The sequence below is a fragment of the Anomaloglossus baeobatrachus genome, chromosome 5, assembly GCF_048569485.1.
Source record: "Anomaloglossus baeobatrachus isolate aAnoBae1 chromosome 5, aAnoBae1.hap1, whole genome shotgun sequence".
In the NCBI taxonomy this organism is placed as follows: Eukaryota; Metazoa; Chordata; class Amphibia; order Anura; family Aromobatidae; genus Anomaloglossus; species Anomaloglossus baeobatrachus.
Window position 1 is genome coordinate 563,074,350 of NC_134357.1, and position 20,822 is coordinate 563,095,171.

The 20,822-nt window shown below is 44.8% G+C and overlaps 1 protein-coding gene across 1 annotated transcript in view; it reads right to left on the minus strand.

Moving 5' to 3' along the window:
- Positions 1-20,822, minus strand: part of LOC142313023 (uncharacterized) — a 203,665-nt gene that overhangs the window by 66,115 nt on the left and 116,728 nt on the right. Inside the window, exon 13 of the mRNA XM_075352010.1 lies at positions 963-2,639. Within this exon, the coding sequence (XP_075208125.1) occupies positions 963-2,639 (1,677 nt within the window). The remainder of the gene's footprint in view (positions 1-962; positions 2,640-20,822) is intronic.

A 20,822-nucleotide genomic window follows, 5' to 3' on the forward strand; every position in this document is an offset into this window, starting at 1 on the left:
CCAGCAAAGCCTCGCACATGTGACTCTGGGCACTGTATACACAGCACAGCTACAGCGCGACAGCTGGGGCTGCAGCCGCGTGCTATAACTGTGCTGCCGAGTATTTACCACCGTGAACTGAACTGACCGACAGTGCACTGCTTTCCTCGCCCACCGGCCGTCCTGGCGCCTTTGATTGGTTGCAGTTAGCTGACACACTGCCACTCAGGATGGGGGCGTGTCTAGCTGCAAAAAACACGCCGGTGGGCGGGGAAAACAATGAAAATTGAATTGTCGGCTCCGGAAGGTAGCAGCATGACCTGGAATGGGTGTGCCACCATGACAGCGCCTCGGTGAGTATGCCGTGCTCGCTCCTAGCCCCTCCACAAACGTTATTAACCTCCGGATTCAAGTCCCCATTGACTTATATGGGCACCGGATTCCGGAGCGGATCGGACTTATTTTTAAGTCTGTTAATGATCCGCCGTCCCCGGATTATTGGCATCCCGCTCAACTCTAGTAATGACTCTATATAATGCGTTTCACTTTTTGTATTGAGTTACTGAAATAAATTAAGTTTTTGAGGATATTCTAATTTATTTAGATGCACCACAAGGTTCAACAAGGTTCAGCAGAACTGCAGAATGACAATGACTACTCTTCAAGTTGGAATGAGGCAGAGCAGAGAGGTCACTGTGAGGTCAGACTGCATTTCTGCTCACTGATTGGTGCGATCAAGCATCATCGTCCAATGGCTCCAATCAGTTCTAGGCCTGGTGAGAATTCCATTGACTACCTCCTTAAATTCAGAGCATGAAGATGGCTTCACCCCTCTATAAGTAACAAGTCTAAATTTCTGATAAAGAGAATTTAATTTTCAAATAAAATATTTTATATATTCTGGATTTGAAAATGGCTATTCACCTATGTGAGCTCTTTAACAAAAGTTGTTTTGAAAGAAAACCTTTTCTCACAATGTCAACATAAATCTGGCGGATTTTTCCCTATGTGAGTTTTTCTATGTTTAACCAAATATGGTTTACAGACAAAACGTTTCCCACAGTCTGAACATGAAAATGGTTTCTCCCCTGTGTGAGTTCTCAAATGTATAAGAAAATAAGATTTCTGAGAAAAGTCTTTCCCACATACTGAACATGAAAATGGCTTCTCCCCTGTGTGAGTTCTCAGATGTTTAAGAAAATGTGATTTCTGAACAAAGTTTTTCCCACATTCTGAACATGAAAATGGCTTCTCCCCTGTGTGAGTTCTCTGATGCTGAAGAAGACTTGATTTATCTACAAAACATTTCCCACATTCTGAACATGAAAATGGCTTCTCCCCCGTATGAGTTCTAAGATGTTTTACAAAATTTGATTTGTAAGGAAAAGCTTGCCTACACTCTGAACATGAAAATGGCTTCTCTCCTGTGTGAGTTCTCTGATGCTTAACAAGAGTTGATTTAGCTACAAAACATTTGCCACATTCTAAACATGAAAATGGCTTCTCCCCCGTATGAGTTCTAAGATGTTTAAGAAAATTTGATTTGTAAGGAAAATCTTTCGCACACTCTGAACATGAAAATGGCTTCTCGCCTGTGTGAATTCTCTGATGCTTAACAAGAGTTGATTTATCTACAAAACATTTCCCACATTCTGAGCATGAAAATGGCTTCTCCCCTGTGTGAATTCTGAGATGTCTAAGAAAACTTGATTTCTCATAAAAATTTTTCCTACATACTGAACATGAAAATGGCTTTTCCCCTGTGTGAGATCTCTGATGTATAACAAAAGTTGATTTCTTTGTAAAGCATTTCCCACATTCTGAGCAAGAAAATGGCTTCTCCCCTGTGTGAGTTCTCTGATGTTTAGCAAGAATTGATTTATCTGCAAAACATTTCCCACATTCTGAACATGAAAATGGCTTCTCTCCTGTGTGACTTCTCTGATGTATAATATAGCTTGATTTCTTTGTAAAACATTTCTTACATTCTGAACATGAAAATGGATTTTCTCCTGTGTGACTTCTCTGATGTATAACAAAAGTTGATTTCTTTGTAAAACATTTTCCACATTCAGAACATGAAAATGGCTTCTCTCCTGTATGTCTTCTCCGATGGACAATAAGAACATATTTCTGATTAAAACTTTTTCCACAATCTAAACATGTAAATGGCTTCTCACCTGTATGAATTCTCTGATGTCTTACAAGTTTTGATTTGTCTGCAAAACATTTCCCACAGTCTGGACATGGATATGGCTTCACCCCTGTGTGAGCTTTCTTATGTACAATAAGGCTTGATTGACTAGTAAAATATTTCCCACAGTCTGAGCATGAAAATGGCTTCTCCCCCGTATGAGTTCTAAGATGTTTAATAAAATTTGATTTGTAAGGAAAAGCTTGCCCACACTCTGAACATGAAAATGGCTTCTCTGCTTTGGTAGTTCTAACACCCCTTCTATTACTTTTATTTTCCCTAAACGTTTGTGATGAATCAGAAGATAAAATCTGTTCTATAGGATAAGATGATAGGTTTTTGCTGTGAAGCACTGAGGATACAGCTGGGATAACCAAATGTTCTTCATCTGTTTCTCGTGGTACACCAAGATTATATGGTTGACTGTCAGGTGTCAGAAGTCTCTTTGATCTCCTAATAAAGTCACCTGCATAGAATAACACCTTCATTACTTTTTCAATAATATAAAACTTGGAAAAAAACATTTTTTAACTACATAAAATATCCATTAACTCCTTCAGCCCCCAGCCTGTTTTCACCTTCATGACCCGGCCATTTTTTGCAATTTTGACAAGTGTCACTTTATGAGGTTATGACTCTGGAACACTTCAACGGATCCTAGTGATTCTAAGACTGTTTTTTCGTGACAGATTGGACTTCATGTTAGTGGTAAATTTAGGACAATATTTTTTGCATTTATTTGTGAAAAAAAAAAATTGGAAATGTGGCGAAAACTTTGAAAATTATGCAATTTTCAAAGTTTGAATTTTTATGCTCTTAAACCAGCGAGACATATGACACAAAACAATTAATAAATAACATTTCCCACATGTCTACTTTACATCAGTACAATTTTGGAAAAATTTGAGCAATTTCTAATTTTTACAGCAAAATTTACAAAGCCACTTTTTTTTTTTTTTTTTAGGGACCACATCACATTTGAAGTAATTTTGAGAGGTCTACATGACACAAAACACCCAAAAGTGACACCATTTAAAAAATGGTACCCCTCAAGCTACTCAAAACCACATTCAAAAAGGTTATTAACCCTTCAGGTGCTTCACAGGACTTAAAGCAATGTGGAAGGAAAAAATGAACATTTTACTTTTTGCAACAAAGATTTTAATTTAGCCTCAAATTTTGCATTTTCACAAGGGTAGCAGAATTAAATGGACCCCAAAATTTGTTGGGCAATTTCTTCTGAGCATGCAGATACCTCATATGTGGCGACAAACTACTGTTTGGGCACACGGCGGGACTCGGAAGGGAAGGAGCGTCATTTGACTTTTTGAACAGAAAATTAGCTGGAATCGTTAGCAGCACCATGTTGCATTTGGAGAGCCCCTGATGTGCCGAAACAGTAGAGCCCCCCCACATGTGACCCCATTTTGGAAACTAGACTCCCCATGGCATAAATCTAGATGGGTAATGAGCACTTTGAACCCTCATATGCTTCATACATTGAGCCATAAAAACAAAAAAGTACTTTTTTTTCCACAAAAATGTTATTTTAGGCTCAATTTTCTAATTTTTACAGGGGTAATAGAATAAAATGGACTGCAAAATTTGTTGGGCGATTTGCTCTGAGTATGCTGATACCTCATATGTGGCAGAAAACCACTGTTTGGGTGCACGGCAGAGCTTCGAAGGGAAGGTGTGTCATTTGACTATTTGAACGGAAAATTAGCTGGAATGGTTAGCCACACCATGTTGCGTTTGGAGAGCCTGTGATGTGCCGAAACAGTGGAGCTGCCCTATGTGTGACCCCAGTTTGGAAACTAGACCCCCATGGCATAAAAAAAAATAAAAAAAAAATCAGGACACACGCACGGATGTGTTGCAAAAATGATGGGGGGGGGGAAACTAGGTAGGATAGAAAAAATAAGTCCTCTCCAAAGTAAAGTACGGCTGCTGGATGCTTGCTGATCAGGTACCTACACTGAGTGCAGAATTATTCGCAAAATGAGTATTTTGATCACGATACTTTTTATACATGTTGTCCTACTACAAGCTATATAGGCTTGAGACCAACTACCAATTAAGTAAATCAAGTGATGAGCATCTCTGTAATGAGAAGGGCTGTAGTGTAATGACATCAACACCCTATATAAGGTGTGCTTAATTATTAGGCAACTTCCTTAAGTTTGGCAAAATGGGTCAGAAGAGAGATTTGACGGGCTCTGAAAAGTCCAAAATTGTGAGATGTCTTGCAGAGGAATGCAGCAGTCTTGAAATTGCCAAACTTTTGAAGCGTGATCACCAAACAATTAAGCGTTTCATGGTAAATAGCCAACAGGGTCGCAAGAAGCGTGTTGGGCAAAATAACTGTCCATGAATTGAGGAAAATCAAGCGTGAAGCTGTCTAGATGCCATTTGCCACCAGTTTGGACATATTTCAGAGCTGCAATGTTACTGGAGTATCAAAGAGCAGAAGGTGTGCCATACTCAGGGACATGGCCAAGGAAGGTTGAAAAACGACCACCTTTGAACAAGAAACATAAGATAAAACGTCAAGACTAGGCCAAGAAAGATCTTAAGACTGATTTTTCAAAGGTTTTTTGGACTGAAGAAATGAGAGTGACTCTTGATGGGCCAGATGGATGAGCCAGAGGCTGAATCAGTAAAGGGCAGAGAGCTCCACTCTGACTCAGACGCCAGCAAGGTGGAGGTGAAGTACTGGTATGGGCTGGTGTCATCAAAGATGAACTTGTGGGACCTTTTCGGGTTGAGGATGGAGTGAAGCTCAACTCCTAGACCTGCTGCTAGTTTCTGGAAGACAACTTCTTCAAGCAGTGGTACAGGAAGAAGTTGGTATCGTTCAAGAAAAACATGATTTTCATGCAGGACAATGCTCCATCACATGCATCCAACTACTCCACAGCATGGCAGGCCAGTAAAAGTCTAAAAGATAAAAAAATAATGACATGGCCCCCTTGTTCACCTGATCTGAACCCCATAGAGAACCTGTGGTCCCTCATAAAATGTGAGATCTACAGGGACGGAAAACAGTACACCTCTTGGAACAGTGTCTGGAAGGCTGTGGTGGCTGCTGAATGCAATGTTGATCATAAACAGATCAAGCAACTGACAGAATCTATGGATGGTAGGCTGTTGAGTATTATCATAAAGAAAGGTGGCTATATTGGTCACTAATTTTTTGGGGTTTTGTTTTTTTGCATGTCAGAAATGTTTATTTCTAAATTTTGTGCAGTTATATTGGTTTACATGGTGAAAATAAACAAGTGATATGGGAATATATTTGGTTTTTATTAAGTTGCCTAATAATTCTGCACAGTAATAGTTACCTGTACAAACAGATATCCTCCTAAGATAGCCAAATCTAAAAAAAACCCACTCCAACTTCCAAAAATATTAAGCTTTGATATTTATGAGTTTTTTTGGGTTGATTGAGAACATAGTTGTTGATCAAGAAGAAAAAAAATCCTCTAAAGTACAACTTGCCTAACAATTCTGCACACTGTGTAATTGTTCAAGTTTTGGTCTTTTTTTTTTATTTGGGGGTCAATCACGTAGCTGATGAGCGCTTGGCAGCAAGCAGGCGGGGGTGAGGAGGTGGAGAGGGAGTGGGAGGTGGGATTGGGGATAGTTACAAAAGAGCCAAGAACAATACTTACGGGATGGATCAGAACAGCAGCAGAATCATAGGAGAGATGGAGGCAGATCGATGAGGCAGCAGATGGGGCAGCGTCAGATAAAGGGGAGCAGCAGATGGGTTTAGCAGCGGTGGATGTGAGGGTGGCAGTGGCTGGGAGAGGGCATCAAGGATGTGAGAGGGCGCTGCGGCAGATGGAGGGGCGGCAGCGGATGGAGGAGCGGCGGCGGATGGGAGAAGGCGCAGGAGATGAAGGAGCGACTGAGGATGGGAGAGGGTACAAAGGATGCAGGAGCGGTGGAGGATGGAGGGGAAGGGGGACGGGGAGTGGGAGGTGAGATTGGTGATAGCTACCTGACAGGATGGATCTAGGCAGCAGGATCACAGCAGATGGAGGAGGCAGCAGATGGAGGCAGCAGATGAAGGCGGTAACAGATCGGGGAGGGTGAGAGATGGGAGAGCGGATAGAGGGGGGGCAGCAGATGTAGGAGGGTGGCGGCGGATCGGAAGCAGTGGCTTACTGATGGGGCACACGCAGGGATTGCTCTCCTCAGATTCCACAGACGGAGTGAAGCTGAGGGGAGTAGTCACCTACAGGTCAGCGGCCCTAGATCCACGGTGATTGTTGAGATTGGTCACAAGGCCGGTGGAGCTGGGGGAGGGTGAAACAGAGGTCACACAGCTCCAGCCAATGATCAGTGCTATAGCTGCACTGATCATGGCTGGATTTCAATGTTTCAGCCATTTTCAACGGCTAAAACATTACAGTGGTTGAAACATTACAGTGGCTGTGATTGGCTGATGAACGTCACTCAGCCAATCACTGCCTCCGTAGGTCCGGGGAGGGGACACCACCCCTCCTGAGGTCAGGCAGAGGTCCCCTCCTTCCCGAATCGTCAGTTTTTGTAAACCGATCGTAGTCACTGGGGCTCCAGGGCCACGATTTCACTATGACATACCCAGTACATATGGGTCGCTAAGGGGTTAAAATAAATAAATGAGCCTGTCAGTCAGTAGTATTAGAACAAGGCTCCATAGGTGACTCGCTATCAGCAGTAGACCCGGAATTTCTCACGCTCATAAGAAATTCCATAACTGCCGCTTACAGGGAGTTTTCTATGGCACCTTGTTTTGACAACGAGGCACCATAGGAATCGATGGGTGGTGCGGGACATTACACCATTGAGTTACGTAGGAAGAATTTCTGTTTAAATGAGAAATTGGTAAGCGAGGGAATGTGGGAGGGGGGGTGAGTCTTTATTGAAATAAACTATTTTTTTCCTGCGTGTGAGGTTTTTTTTTTTAACTGTACACTTACAGAGTTAGTAATGGGGGTGTATGATAGCAGCTTATACATTAGTTAGCCCTGCGCTTTACGCTAGCTGTCAATTCACAGCTAACATCAACCCCTAAAGTATTATTCAGATTGTCCTCGCACCAGGGTAATTTGGAAGAGCAGGGCAAAGCATCAGAATTGTTGCATCTAAGGGATGTACCCCTTCTGGGGCGGCTGTGGACTGCTATTTTTAGGCTGCAAAGGGCCAAATAACCATGGGCCTTTGCAGCCTGATAATACCAGCCTCAGCGGTCTGTTTTACCTTGGCTGGTAATCAAAAATAGGAGGGACCCCATGCCTTTTTGTATTTAATTAAATAATAAATAAAAAAACAAAAAAAAACCAAAAACAAAACTGTGTGGGGTTCCCTTTATTTTTAATAGCCAGCTAAGGTAAAACAGACAGCAGCCTGCTGATGTTTGCTTTACCTGCACTTTTTATCAAAAATAGGGGGGCCCCTCACCCAATGTTATGTTTTTTATTTATTTATTTTTGTTCATGGCAGCGAACAGGCATCTTCCCATGCCGAAAAGCTTACTGATAGGCTCCAATGTAGCCTTACAACAAAATTTAATCAGCATCCGAACTCCGACATGAGTCTGTTCGAGCCCTAGACAGTAGGCATTCTGTACGAGCCCCGTATTATACAGTTCAGGTTCAGTCATCCCTATGCTTCAAATGCTTCAGAAGAATTAGAACAATGTGGAAATGATACATGAAAAATTAGTTAGTTTTTTGGAAAATGTTATTTTCGTCTAAAACTTTTCATTTTTAGTAAAGTAATAGAAGAAAATGGACCACACAATTTGTTGTGCAATTCCTCCTGAGTAGTGATAGGCGAACTCACAGATATCCGGTTAGACTCGCCAATCCTGGTTTAAAACAAACAAACAAACTGGTTCCTTGAACCGATCCTGGAAATCTGGCTGGATGCCAGTCCCCATATAAGTCCATGGGGACCAGAATCTGGCACTTAAAAATGGTGGTAGAAGGGATGGGTAATTGAAGCAAGCGTGCTATACTTACCGAGTCTCCGGGGCGGCTGTAACTGCTTGCACACCGCTCATTCTACTTCTGGAGCCACTCATTAACCTCATACATGTTCCTTGTTTTCTTTGCCCACCAGCAGTCCTTTTGTCTGTGATTGGGGACACGTCTGACTGCAACCAGTCTGTGTGACAGTGTGCCTAGCTGCTTGCAATCACAGGCACGGTCTGCAGGTCTATATTGTGGTGTAAAAATAAATAAAATTGTTGTAGGGTCCCCAGCTATTGATACCAGCACAAATAAAGCATACGCCTATAGGCTGCAGCCTGCAGCCAAGCGCTTATCTTGGCTGTGTATCAAAATAAGAGAATCCACATGCAGCTTTTTTTTTTTTTTAAATATTTAATTAAATAATTTTAAAAAAGCGTGCGGTCCCCCCCAATTTTGATACCCAACCATGACAAAGTCTGACAGCTGGAGGATGGTATTCTCAGGCTGGGAAGACCCTAGTTTATTGAGCCCCCCAGCCTGAAAATAGCAGCCTGCAGCTGTCAGTAACATCCATTAAATGTGACAATCCCAAACTTTATGCGGCTCATCCCGATTGCCCTAGTGTGGTGGCAATCGGGGTAATAAGGGGTTAATCACAGACCACAGCTGCCACTAATCCCTACATTAGTAATGGAAAGGGTCTATGAGACCCCCCATTGCTAATCTGTAAGTGAAAAGAAGTAAAAACACAAAAAAACCCTTTTTATTAACCTCCAAAACACATAGGTCTGAGATAATCCAGATGAGGTCCTGCGATGATTCCAGCTCTGCTATATCTGAAGTGACAGTGGGCGGCCACAGAACATGACTGCCCAATTGAGCTTCATGAAGAGACTGAGTGGTGATGTCACTCAGTTTAGTTGCGGTTACAGCTGGAGGTTCACACAGTCCTCCACCTGTGACCGTAGGTAATCTGACCTCAGGTGACCTCAATGAACTCAGGTTACAGACCTGCATCTCCTGGCAGAAAACCACATTTTTTTGCCAAGAGATGCAGATTTAGTGCTGAAATTTTCACACTGTATTCCTGCACAAAATCTACACGCATAGCAAACAAAACATCACTACCGCACCATACTGCATGCGATTTTCATGATTTTTTTTGCCAGGAGGTGTAGATTTTGTACAGGAATATGGTGAAAAAATTTCAGCACCAAATTTGCATCTCTTGGCCCAAAAATTCAAAACACGGCTTTGATACAATTTCGGTGATGCAGGTTTTCTTGCCAGGGAGTGTGGATTGGGTGCAGGAATATGGTGTAGAAATTTCAGCACCAAATCTGCATCTCATGGCAAAAAAACCCACGGTTTTCTGCCAGAAGATGCGGACTGTGAACTCCATGACCACATCGGAGGTGAGGTCACAGAGTTTACTGAGGTCATTACCCACGATCACAGGTGGAGGACCGTGGGAACCTCCAGCTGTGACCGCAAATAACCAAAGTGACATCACCGCTCATCGCTGAGGCTCATTCTCTGCCTGAAGTTACAGTGGGCGGTCATATTCTATGGCTGCCCCATGTCACTTCAGATGTAGTAGGTCGTGAGACCTCATGTGGATTACGTCGGACCTGCATGTTTTGGGGGTTAATAAAGGGGTGAAAAAAGGTGTTTTTTTTTTTTTTTCATTGTATTTCAAATAAAGGCTTTTTTTTGTGTTTATGTTAATTTCTTTTCATTGACAGATTAGTACTGGGGGATTTCATAGACACTTCCCATTACATATCTAGAGCTTAGTGGCAGCTGTGGGTTGTTATTAACCCAATTGCCACTGCACCAGGGCAATCGGAATGAGCTAGGTAAAGATCTGGGATTGTAACATCTAATGGATACTACATTTCTGGGCAGCTGCAGGCTGCTATTTTTGGGCTTGAGGACCCAATAAGCATGGGTCTCCCTGGCATGAAAATACCAGCCCCCAGCTGTAGGGGGGCTATTTATCATGGCTGGGTATGAAAATTTGGGGGGGGGGAACATGACATTTTTAAAATTATTTAAATATTTTTTTGAAAATAAAGCCGTAAGCAGTTCCTCTAATTTGAATAAACAGACAAGATAAGCGCATGGCTGAGGGCTGCAGCCTGTAACCGCATGCTTTATCTGTGCTGGGTATCATAATATGGAGGGACCCTACACTAAATTTATTTACTTATTTGTATACCACAATAGTGACCCGCAGACAGCGCCTGTGATTGATTGCAGTCAGACGCTGTCACACAGGCTGGGGTCACATTTGTCTGCCACCAATCGTAGATGCCAGGACGACCAGTGGGCGACTAAAGCAGTGCATATGGATGAGCAATAATGAGTGGCCTGGAAGCAGTTACAGCCGCACCGGAGACTCGGTAAGTATGAAACGCTTGATTCATTCTTAAGCAAGTTTCACACCCATTTTTTGCCATCAGGCACAATTCGGTTTGTGCCTGATGCAACGTATCAGTCGCAGATTGTGTAAAAACTGATGTGACGGATCCAGCAAAGAACGGATTAGTTTTGTTTTTTTTACTTTTTCATGCCGAGAGAGACACCCCATCATCACCGCACAGACCGGTACTACCTCCCCCATCATGACTGCACACTCTCAGGCACTACCGTCCCCATCATCATCATCGCACACACCGGCACTACCACCCCCATTATCACTGCATACACTCAGGCTCTACCGCCCCCATCATCACCGCACACACCCAGGCACTTCCGCCCCCATCATCACCGCACACACCGGTACTACCACCCCCAGCATCACCGCACACAAACCAGCACTACCTGAGTGACGTCATCGCTGATAATGTGACTCACTTCAGTTGCTGCATGGAGCTCACAGCGAGCGGCAGTGTTCTACAGCCGCTCCTGTCAGCTTCCGATGTAGCAGAGCTGAAAGCGTCGTGGGACCTTGTGTGGATTACACTGGAACTGGAGGGGTATTTGGGGAATAATAAAGTGGTGAAAGAGGGTGTTTATTTGTCTTTTATTTCAAATAAAGGATTTTTCGGTTTCTGTGTTTATTTACTTTCACTATAGATTAATCATGGGGGATGTCTCGTAGATGCCTGCCATGATTAACCTAGGACTTAGTGGCAGCTATGGGCTGCCATTAACTCCTTATTACCCCGATTGCCACCGCACCAGGACAATTCGGGATAAGCAGGGTAGAGTCCCGGGACATTTAGTGGCCATTATAGTGACCTTCTTTGGTTTATACTTGATATGTTGGACAGTTGATACTGAAGTGGACCCAACTAAGCAGATTGTTTACTTTGGTGGCTTAGTGAGTTGATTATAACATCATTGTTTTTTCTCTTTTAATATTTATAAAGGATGAAATTTTATGCTGCTCTTTAAATAAGGAGGAAAATAGCAGTATACCAAGAACCAATAGATCCACAATAATTAGACAAATTAGCTGGACCAGTAGTGCAGAAAGAAAGACAAGCTTAAAATATAACTTTTACTAAATATGCGGATAAAAGTGAACCGTAGCTCACTGGTTAAAAACCTAGGTGGCTCAAATCCACCCAATGTGAACAGTGGGCTGTGAACACAAAAGCCCAAAACAATCTGCCTCAGTGGGTAAACACCATTGGCGGATAAATCACACAGTTATGATATGATGGTCCTAACTGAGGCAAAGACACACAAGACTAATCCTATCACAACCCCATCCAGGGGAGGATATGCACCTGTGTGTCTCAGGCAGTAACTCCTAAGCCCATAGAAACCGTACAAAAAATAAATCCCACACTAGGTGGGAACGGTCTTACCGGGTCCGGAGATTATACACGGGCATATAGATGGGTTGTTGGTTCATGTAGGGGGCTGATTAAACAGCATATCCAGATCCCTCAGACACCTAAACCCAATCAGTCATATAGTTGCAATACCCACTCCCAACGTTTCAAAAAGCGGATCATCAGGGGAGTTCCAATGGGAAAAAGACGCTGTCAAACGGTATCTTCACCGGATGACAGTCAACAAATGCCCAGGTCACGCATCCTGGCGTACAAAAGGACTCAATTCATAAAATGCCGCCTTTGCGGCATTCGGTGAAGATACCGTTTGACAGCGTCTTTTTCCCATTGGAACTCCCCTGATGATCCGCTTTTTGAAACGTTGGGAGTGGGTATTGCAACTATATGCCTGATTGGGTTTAGGTGTCTGAGGGATCTGGATATGCTGTTTAATCAGCCCCCTACATGAACCAACAACCCATGTATATGCCCGTGTATAATCTCCGGACCCGGTAAGACCGTTCCCACCTAGTGTGGGATTTATTTTTTGTACGGTTTCTATGGGCTTAGGAGTTACTACCTGAGACACACAGGTGCATATCCTCCCCTGGATGGGGTTGTGATAGGATTAGTCTTGTGTGTCTTTGCCTCAGTTAGGACCATCATATCATAACTGTGTGATTTATCCGCCAATGGTGTTTACCCACTGAGGCAGATTGTTTTGGGCTTTTGTGTTCACAGCCCACTGTTCACATTGGGTTGATTTGAGCCACCTAGGTTTTTAACCAGTGAGCTACGGTTCACTTTTATCCGCATATTTAATAAAAGTTATATTTTAAGCTTGTCTTTCTTTCTGCACTACTTGTGCTCTTTAAATAACTAATATAGACCCGCCCATGGGCGGCTGTGATTGTTTGCAGTGAGACAGCTGTCTCTCAGCGTGGGGGCTCATCTGACTGCAACCAATCATAGGCGCAGGAGGCTGGGGAAGCAGTGAATACTAGATGAAATAATGAGCGGCCGGCATTTTCAAAAGGAGGAGAAGCCACCAGAGAGAAACCACATGGAGTTCTGTAAATATCTCCTCCAAGTCCATCGCAGCACCTCAAACATAGCCTGTCGGGCAGAGCTGGGCTGATTCCCCTTATGGCTCAGTATACACAAGAGGGCGCTATCGCACCAGGCGCACATACAGAACATCAACCCCAGATCCTACCATCATAAAGCCCTGCTGAGCCAGAGCCCAGAGCAAGCCAGGAACCCCGGCAGCCAGTACAGCCAAAGTCAGCAACACACCCTGACAAAAGCCCAAATAAAAGAGATCTCAGAGAGCTGCAAGATGCAATACATAGGAGGACTGGAAGAGTGAATTAGAGAACTTCCAGAAACTCACCATCTACCGGTCACTGCAGAGGGACTACACTCTGACCCCATATCTGGAAAGGTTACGCCATCCCAAAGACAGGCAGACCCTGAGTCTGTACAGACTAAGTGCCCACAGCCTAGAGGTGGAAACAGGGTGGCATCGACAGACATACAAGCCACGGGAGAACAGACTGTGCCAGCACTGCCAGCAGGGGGCTCTGGAGGACTAGGTGCATTTCCTGCTGCACTGTAACAAATACTAACAGGACGGGTCGGTATACTATCATTGTGCCCAGCCTTTTTGGACCGTCTGACTGTCTTTCTATGGTGAGTCACCGCATGCATGATATTTAATCCTTTACTTTTGTATTTATTAGCGTCTGATGAATCACTCATAGGATGTCATTTTTTGTTGGACATTCCCACATATTGATATTTCTTATTATCTATATGGGTGAGTCACCATATGCAAGATACCTAATCCTTTATTTTTATACTTACTAGCGTCTGGTGAATCACACATAGAGTGCCATTCCTTTGCTGGATATTTCCACATATTGACATCTTCTATTTAAATACCATACTTATACATATAAGACGGTCCTTTTTATTCACCATCTTTATACCTAGTGATGGACACATGATTACTCCCCCCTTTCATAGGAGTCCCCCAAAAAACGATCATTTCTTATCACATGATTATGTTTTTACATGTCTTCTTGTGTGTTCATTTTTTCTAATCAATAAAATATTTATATATTTGAATATAGCACTCCTTGTGTGTACTTTATTGTACGCATTTTTTCATGAATGTATTTATGGAGTTTATTCTAATTTACTTCATCCACTATACTGAGAGGGAATTATAGATTAATAGACATGATCGTACTAAACATTCTTCCCTTTTTTGAATCTGTGGTTTTTTGTGTACTGTAACAAATACTCAGCACTGAGGGAGTCCCACTTCCAGAAACTTACCACTCATACCCCGGACTTTCCATCCATGGACCAGGAGGAGATGAAACTCCGCTTCCTACTGGGCGAAGAGGAATCAACGGTGGAGATCGGCGCCCAATATGTCACCACTTGTCATAAGCTGAGGGGACCATAAGGCCCCTAAAAGGACTTTCAGAGCCCAAATTGTGCCCCTAACTCCCTATAACCCTGATCCCCTCCCACCACACTTACTGTATTTATCTTGCTTTGGCAATACTAATTGTATTTTGGTCCTGCCAATAAAGCATATTTGAATTTGAATTTGAGAGAGAGTGACCGACAGAGAGATACAAGTAGAGAGAGAGAGACCGACCGACAGAGGGAGAGAGAGAGACCGACCGACAGAGAGAGAGAGAGAGAGAGAGACCGACCGACAGAGAGAGAGAGACCGACCAACAGAGGGAGAGAGAGAGACCGACACAGAGAGAGACAGAGAGACTATTTACGCAACGTCAGGACATGCCCAGAAACAAAAACCGGATCCATTGTTGGTTTCTGGCATATGCCCATAGGCTTCCATTATACAACATGCCAAATGGCGTCGGATTCGGCGTGGTCTGTTTTTTTCGCCGCAGCCAAAAAATACGCTGCATGCTGCGTCCTTTCCGGGTGCCGGACAACGATTTTTCGTCGGATCCGGCGGATGCTGCATGCAACGCAAGGCCATCTGGCAGAATCCGGCGCTAATACAAGTCTATGGGGAATAAAACGGATCCGGCGCCGGATCAGTTTTATGCGTTTTTTGCCGGATTGTGCCTGATGCCAAAAAACTGATGTATGAAAGCAGCCTTATTTTCCATTTATTTTTATTTTTTTATTTCCCAACTGCCGGATCATTAGCCAGAATTCCCTGAGATTTCCGGGCCTGGCTCCACCACTCGGGTACATATGAAACTGCGCGGATATGGACTTTTACAGTCCGGGTCCACTCATCATTATTCAAAAGGAAAGGATCACCATATTATAGTGCAGATTTTGGTGAAATGGTTTGCAGGTGAAATGTCACATTGTAAGAGTCAGTGAGGTAACTATAAATTATGATTGGCGTGCACTCGGTCAAGGTGGAGGTGCTGGTAGACAGGGTGATAATACCACTTAATTAATGTCTCAAAAATCACCACACTTTCAGATGTAATTTGCAATGGTGTTCAAAATATAGTAAGAAACACGTGGAAGAAATAGTAGGTAATGCCAGGAATAAGCGACAAAACGTTTCGACCCTGAAGGGTGTTGTTCACGCGGTCCTTGAAATAATGAAATAGCAACAGTGGTTGCTGTCACAATCACTCTCGTGTTCGAAGTGACACGCAGCCCCTGCCCACTTATGACGCACTTCCGGTTACATCATACACACTTCCTATGCCACTCTTAACAACCGAGGTTGCTGTTACAATCACTCTCCCAGCCAAAATGACTCGCAGGCCCCGCCCCCTTATGACGCACGTCCGGTACGGGATATAACACCACCGACCTGATGCATTGCACACCACATTCGCCATCTCTGTTATTGACTCAGGTACTAAAGGTACCTATAACACTTCCCTAGCCACATACAGGCGCTGATGCGCAAAATTAACCAAGACCTGGAAGGTATTTCTCTTGCCTCTCTTTCTCTGTCATAATTACCTATTTTTTTTTACATACTTAGCCCATCTATTCCTATTCTATTATTGCTCCATATGGATGTAGGTGTGGGAGCACCCTCTGCATAGCATACCTGAAGTACACATTACAAAGTTTTTCTTTTTTTTGCCTTCTCTTTTTCCACTTCTCACTTACTGCATTTCTTTCCTTACTTACTACATTTCTAACTCCATACTCTGGTTCTGAATATTTACCAGGTCCCTGTATACAGTTATATATATGTTGCTTTTACTGTGTGTCATCTTGTCCTTTATCACAAAGAATGATACTGTATATATTTTATCTTTGTTGAAATCATGTTTTATTGTTAATACTTTTAGTACACCAATATGTGGTTATTTACTCTATGCTTTTTAACTATTTCAGCGACACCATGAACAAGACCCAAATTACATCTGAGAGTTCAGTGATTTGAGTCATTGAGAGTCAGTGAGGTGACAGAAGTGCAGAACCCTCCCATAAGATAAGTGATCCCAATTTACAAACTACACCCCTCAATGAGATCATCTAAGGGTGCAGTGATCATATTGACACCACAGATGTGTCAATGAATTTTATACTATTCAGCAATGAAGAAAAAATAATTAAATTTTTTCCATAAAAATGTAGTTTTAGCTCTAGAATTACATTTTCACACAGAAAAATGGGTAAAAATGGCCCCAAAATTTGTCACACAATATGTCCTGAATGTGGGCTTAAAGGGGTGGTTCACCCATTTTTTTATTTTCTGTAGGAGTTCTACTTACCTTTCTAGGCGTTTTCTCCATTGGCTTCTGTTTCCAGTTCTGGCACTGAGCGGCGCTATCCTGCACGCTCAGTGCCGGTCACATGACCCCCTGGAGCTGTGGCCGCCAGCATCCTCTGACGTCCCGGCATTTCCGGGCTCTCAAACAAGACGGGTACGTCAGAGGAGGCTGGCACCACTCAGATTGAGTGACAGGCTGTGCGCGGTAACTACCGCACATCACAGCCCAGTATCGAGGGGAGGATCCAGAGGACGTCAGTGTGGAACCGGCGTCCTGCAGATGGTGAGGCACGGGGCGCCAGTGTGCAGTACAGGGGGGGGGGGTTCTTCAGCTGAATCCCCCCCTGCATGTAAGTATGTGATCACACTGTCCACCCGCCCGCACTGCTGGGATGTCAGGAGAGCGGCCGGTGTCGGGCAGTGTGATCATCTGCTCCTCCCAGCAGCAAGACACTGACAGGCATGTCACCGCTGTGCTCTGCCATCTGTCCTGCTGCATGGGACCAACTGTCTGCACTCTGTCACCTGCACCACAAGTCACAGAGTGGAGACAGTTGGTGACAGAGCACCTCTGCCCCCCCTTCTTTCCCCACTCTCTTCTCTCCCCCCACTCTTCTCTGCCCCCCTCTTATCCCTCTCTCCTCTCCCCTCTCTTCCCTCGCTCTCTAAACCCCCCCTCGCTCTCTTCCCCCTCCCCTCGCTCTCTCCCCCCTCGCTCTCTCCCCCCTCGCTCTTCCCCCCCCTCGCTCTCTCCCCCCGCTCTCTTTTCCCCCCCTCGCTCTCTTTTCCCGCCTCGCTCTCTTCCCCCCGCCTCGCTCTCTTCCCCCCACCTCGCTCTCTTCCCCCCACCTCGCTCTCTTCCCCCCCTCGCTCTCTTCCCCCCCTCGCTCTCTTCCCCCCCGCGCTCTCTTCCCCCCCGCGCTCTCTTTTCCTCCCCCCCGCGCTCTCTTTTCCTCCCCCCTGCTCTCTTTTCCTCCCCCCCTCGCTCTCTTTTACTCCCCCCCTCGCTCTCTTTTACTTCCCCCCTCGCTCTCTTTTCCTCCCCCCTCGCTCTCTTTTCCTCCCCCCTCGCTCTCTTTTCCTCCCCTCCCTCGCTCTCTTTTCCCCCCCATCGCTCTCTTTTCCTCCCCCCCTCGCTCTCTTTTCCTCCCCCCCTCGCTCTCTTTTCCTCCCCCCCTCGCTCTCTTTTCCTCCCCCCCCGCGCTCTCTTTTCCTCCCCCCCGCGCTCTCTTTTCCTCCCCCCCGCGCTCTCTTTTCCTCCCCCCGCGCTCTCTTTTCCTCCCCCCGCGCTCTCTTTTCCTCCCCCCTCGCTCTCTTTTCCTCCCCCCCTCGCTCTCTTTTCCTCTCCCCTCGCTCTCTTTCCCCCCCCTCGCTCTCTTTTCCTCCCCCCTCGCTCTCTTTTCCTCCCCCCTCGCTCTCTTTTCCTCCCCCCCGCTCTCTTTTCCTCCCCCCCTCGCTCTCTTTTCCTCCCCCCCCTCGCTCTCTCTCTCTTTTCCCTCCCTCTCTCCTGGCATGGTCAGTACAGAAATCTCTCCATCGTGGAGGGGTGAGAGGGAGTAATAAACATGGAGTCCATACTGTGTCTGTGTATTTATTTCTAATAAAGTTTTTTTCTCTGTGTGGTCTTTTTTTTTTTTAAAACCCTTTATTGGAGATTCTTAATGGCCAGGTCAAACTTGGCCTGACATTAAGAATCTCGGGCTTTATACCAGCTGGTAAAACATAGCTGGTATTAACCCCTTATTACCCAGCGTGCCACCTGCCACCAGGGCCACTGGAAGAGTTGGATACAGCGCCAGAAGATGGCGCTTCTATGAAAGCGCCATTTTCTGGGGCGGCTGTGGACTGCAATTCGCAGCGGGGGGCCCAGAAAGTTTGGGCACCCTTCACTGCGGATTCCAATCCCCAGCTGCATAGTTGTACCTGGCTGGACTCAAAAATTCGGCGAAGACCATGTCATTTTTTTTTTTTAATTATTTCATGAAATTCATGAAATAAAAAAAAAAAAAAAAAAGGGCTTCTCTATATTTTTGGTTTCCAGCCGGGTACAAATAGGCAGCTGGGGGTTGGTGGCAGCCCGTAGCTGCCTGCTGTACCTGGCTAGCATACAAAAATATGGCGAAGCCCACTTCATTGTTTTAAAAAAAGTTTTCAGGCAAAAACCTTTATAAAAAAAAAATGCTTCCCTGGATTTCTATTGCCAGTGAAAGTAACACCAAGCAGCTGGGGTTAGCAGCCAGTAGCTGCTTGGGTTACCCTTAACAATAGAAAATGCAGCGGGAGCCCACAAACAATGTGATTTTTTTTTTTATTTTTTATTTTTAATGAATTTTTTTAAAAAAAAAAATCGACATGGGCTTCACCCATCGAGCATTTTACTGCTCAATTCATCCCAAGTAATCAGATGACTGCAGTGTCTGCCAATTACTTGTTCTGTGTCCCCCTGCATCCATTGCAGCGTGTACGGGTTGTGAGGTCAGCGGAGTTCACTCCAGCACTGGAGTCAGCTGATCTGAACTCTGCTGAACTCCAGCCTGCACACGCTGCGATGGATGCAGGGGGACATAGAACAAGTAAGGTCTAAGCCACACGGCGAGAAAAACAGTGCGAGTGGAGTGCGATCAAACATCGCATTCCACTCGGACCAATATTAGCCTGTGTGTCAGCACACATGAGCGATTATTTTCTCCGCCCTAATTGGACCGAGAAAACAATCGCAGCATGCTACAACTGTAATGCAAGACTCTCTCTTTTACCCATTCAAGTGTATGTGGTGAGAGAAAAATCGCACTGCACTTGTGGTACATCGGTGGACTACGGAGGAGAGAGGGAGAGAAATCCCTCCCACCCCTCCTCAGTGCTGGCCCACCCCTCGAGTGCCGGTCCGCCCCCGCAGTTGAGGTCTGCTCGCAGAGTCGGACCTCAGTCGCAGGGACACACGCATGACACTCAGCTCTGCTGTACTGAGCGTGAGCCGAGTGTAATGCGAGGGGATCGCAGTAATCCCCATGTGGCCCCAGCCTAATCGGCCGACACTTGAGTCAGCTGATCTGAACTCAGCTGAAGTCCTGTACACACAGCCCGCACACGGTCACATGTGACCGGCAGCAGGCAGCGACTGCTGTTAAGGCTACATTCACATGACCGTTCCGTTTTTGCGGGCCACAAAAAACGGTCCTTTTTTTCATGGATGCATCCTAGTGGCATCCGTGTGACATCTGCGTGCCTTCCGTTTTTTTTGCGGACCGCAAAAAACGGAAGCAGCAAGAAAGATAAATAGATGAGTAGATATAGAGATGAATAGATAGATATAGAGACAGAGGGATAGAGGGATAGAGTGATGAATGAATGAATGTATAGATAGATAGATAAGAAATACATATATAATGTCTTACCCCCTGCATATTCTAAGCTGACACCCTTTTGTGACTTTCATGTGGCACTAAGGGGTGCTTAGCCTTGTATTTAGCCAAAAAATAAATAGATAAAAAAAAAAATGACATGCAGTCCCCCTATCTTTTGTAGCCAGCTAGGGTAAAGAAAACGGCTGCAGCCTGCAAACCACAGCTTGCAGCTTCACCTTGGCTGGTAATCCAAAACAGAGGGCACCCCACGCTGTTATTTTAAATTAAATAAATAATTTAAAACAAAAAACACGGGGTCCCCCAAAATTGGATCACCAGATAAGGTAAAGCGGACAGCTGTGGTCTGGTATTCTCAGACTAGGGAGGTTCACAGTTATTGGACACTCCCCAGCCTAAAAATAGCAGGCTGCAGTCGCCCCAGAACTAGCGCATCCATTAAATGTGCCAGTCCTGGTGCTTCGCGCCATCTCATCCCATTGCCCTGGTGCGGTGGCAAACGGGGTAATATATGGGGTTAATACCAGATGTGTAATGTCACCTGGCATCAAGCCCTGGAGTTAGTGATGTCAGGCGTGTATCAGATACCCGACATCACCAACCCAGGCAGTAATAAAAAAAAAAAAAGACAACAAACACATTTTTATTTGAAAAAACACTCCCCAACACATTCCCTCTTTCACCAATTTATTAGAAAGAAAAACAAATCCAGGTCTGGTGTAATCCAAGGGGGTCCCACGATGATCCATACCATAGTCAATGTCCCAGTCAATGAAGAACAGA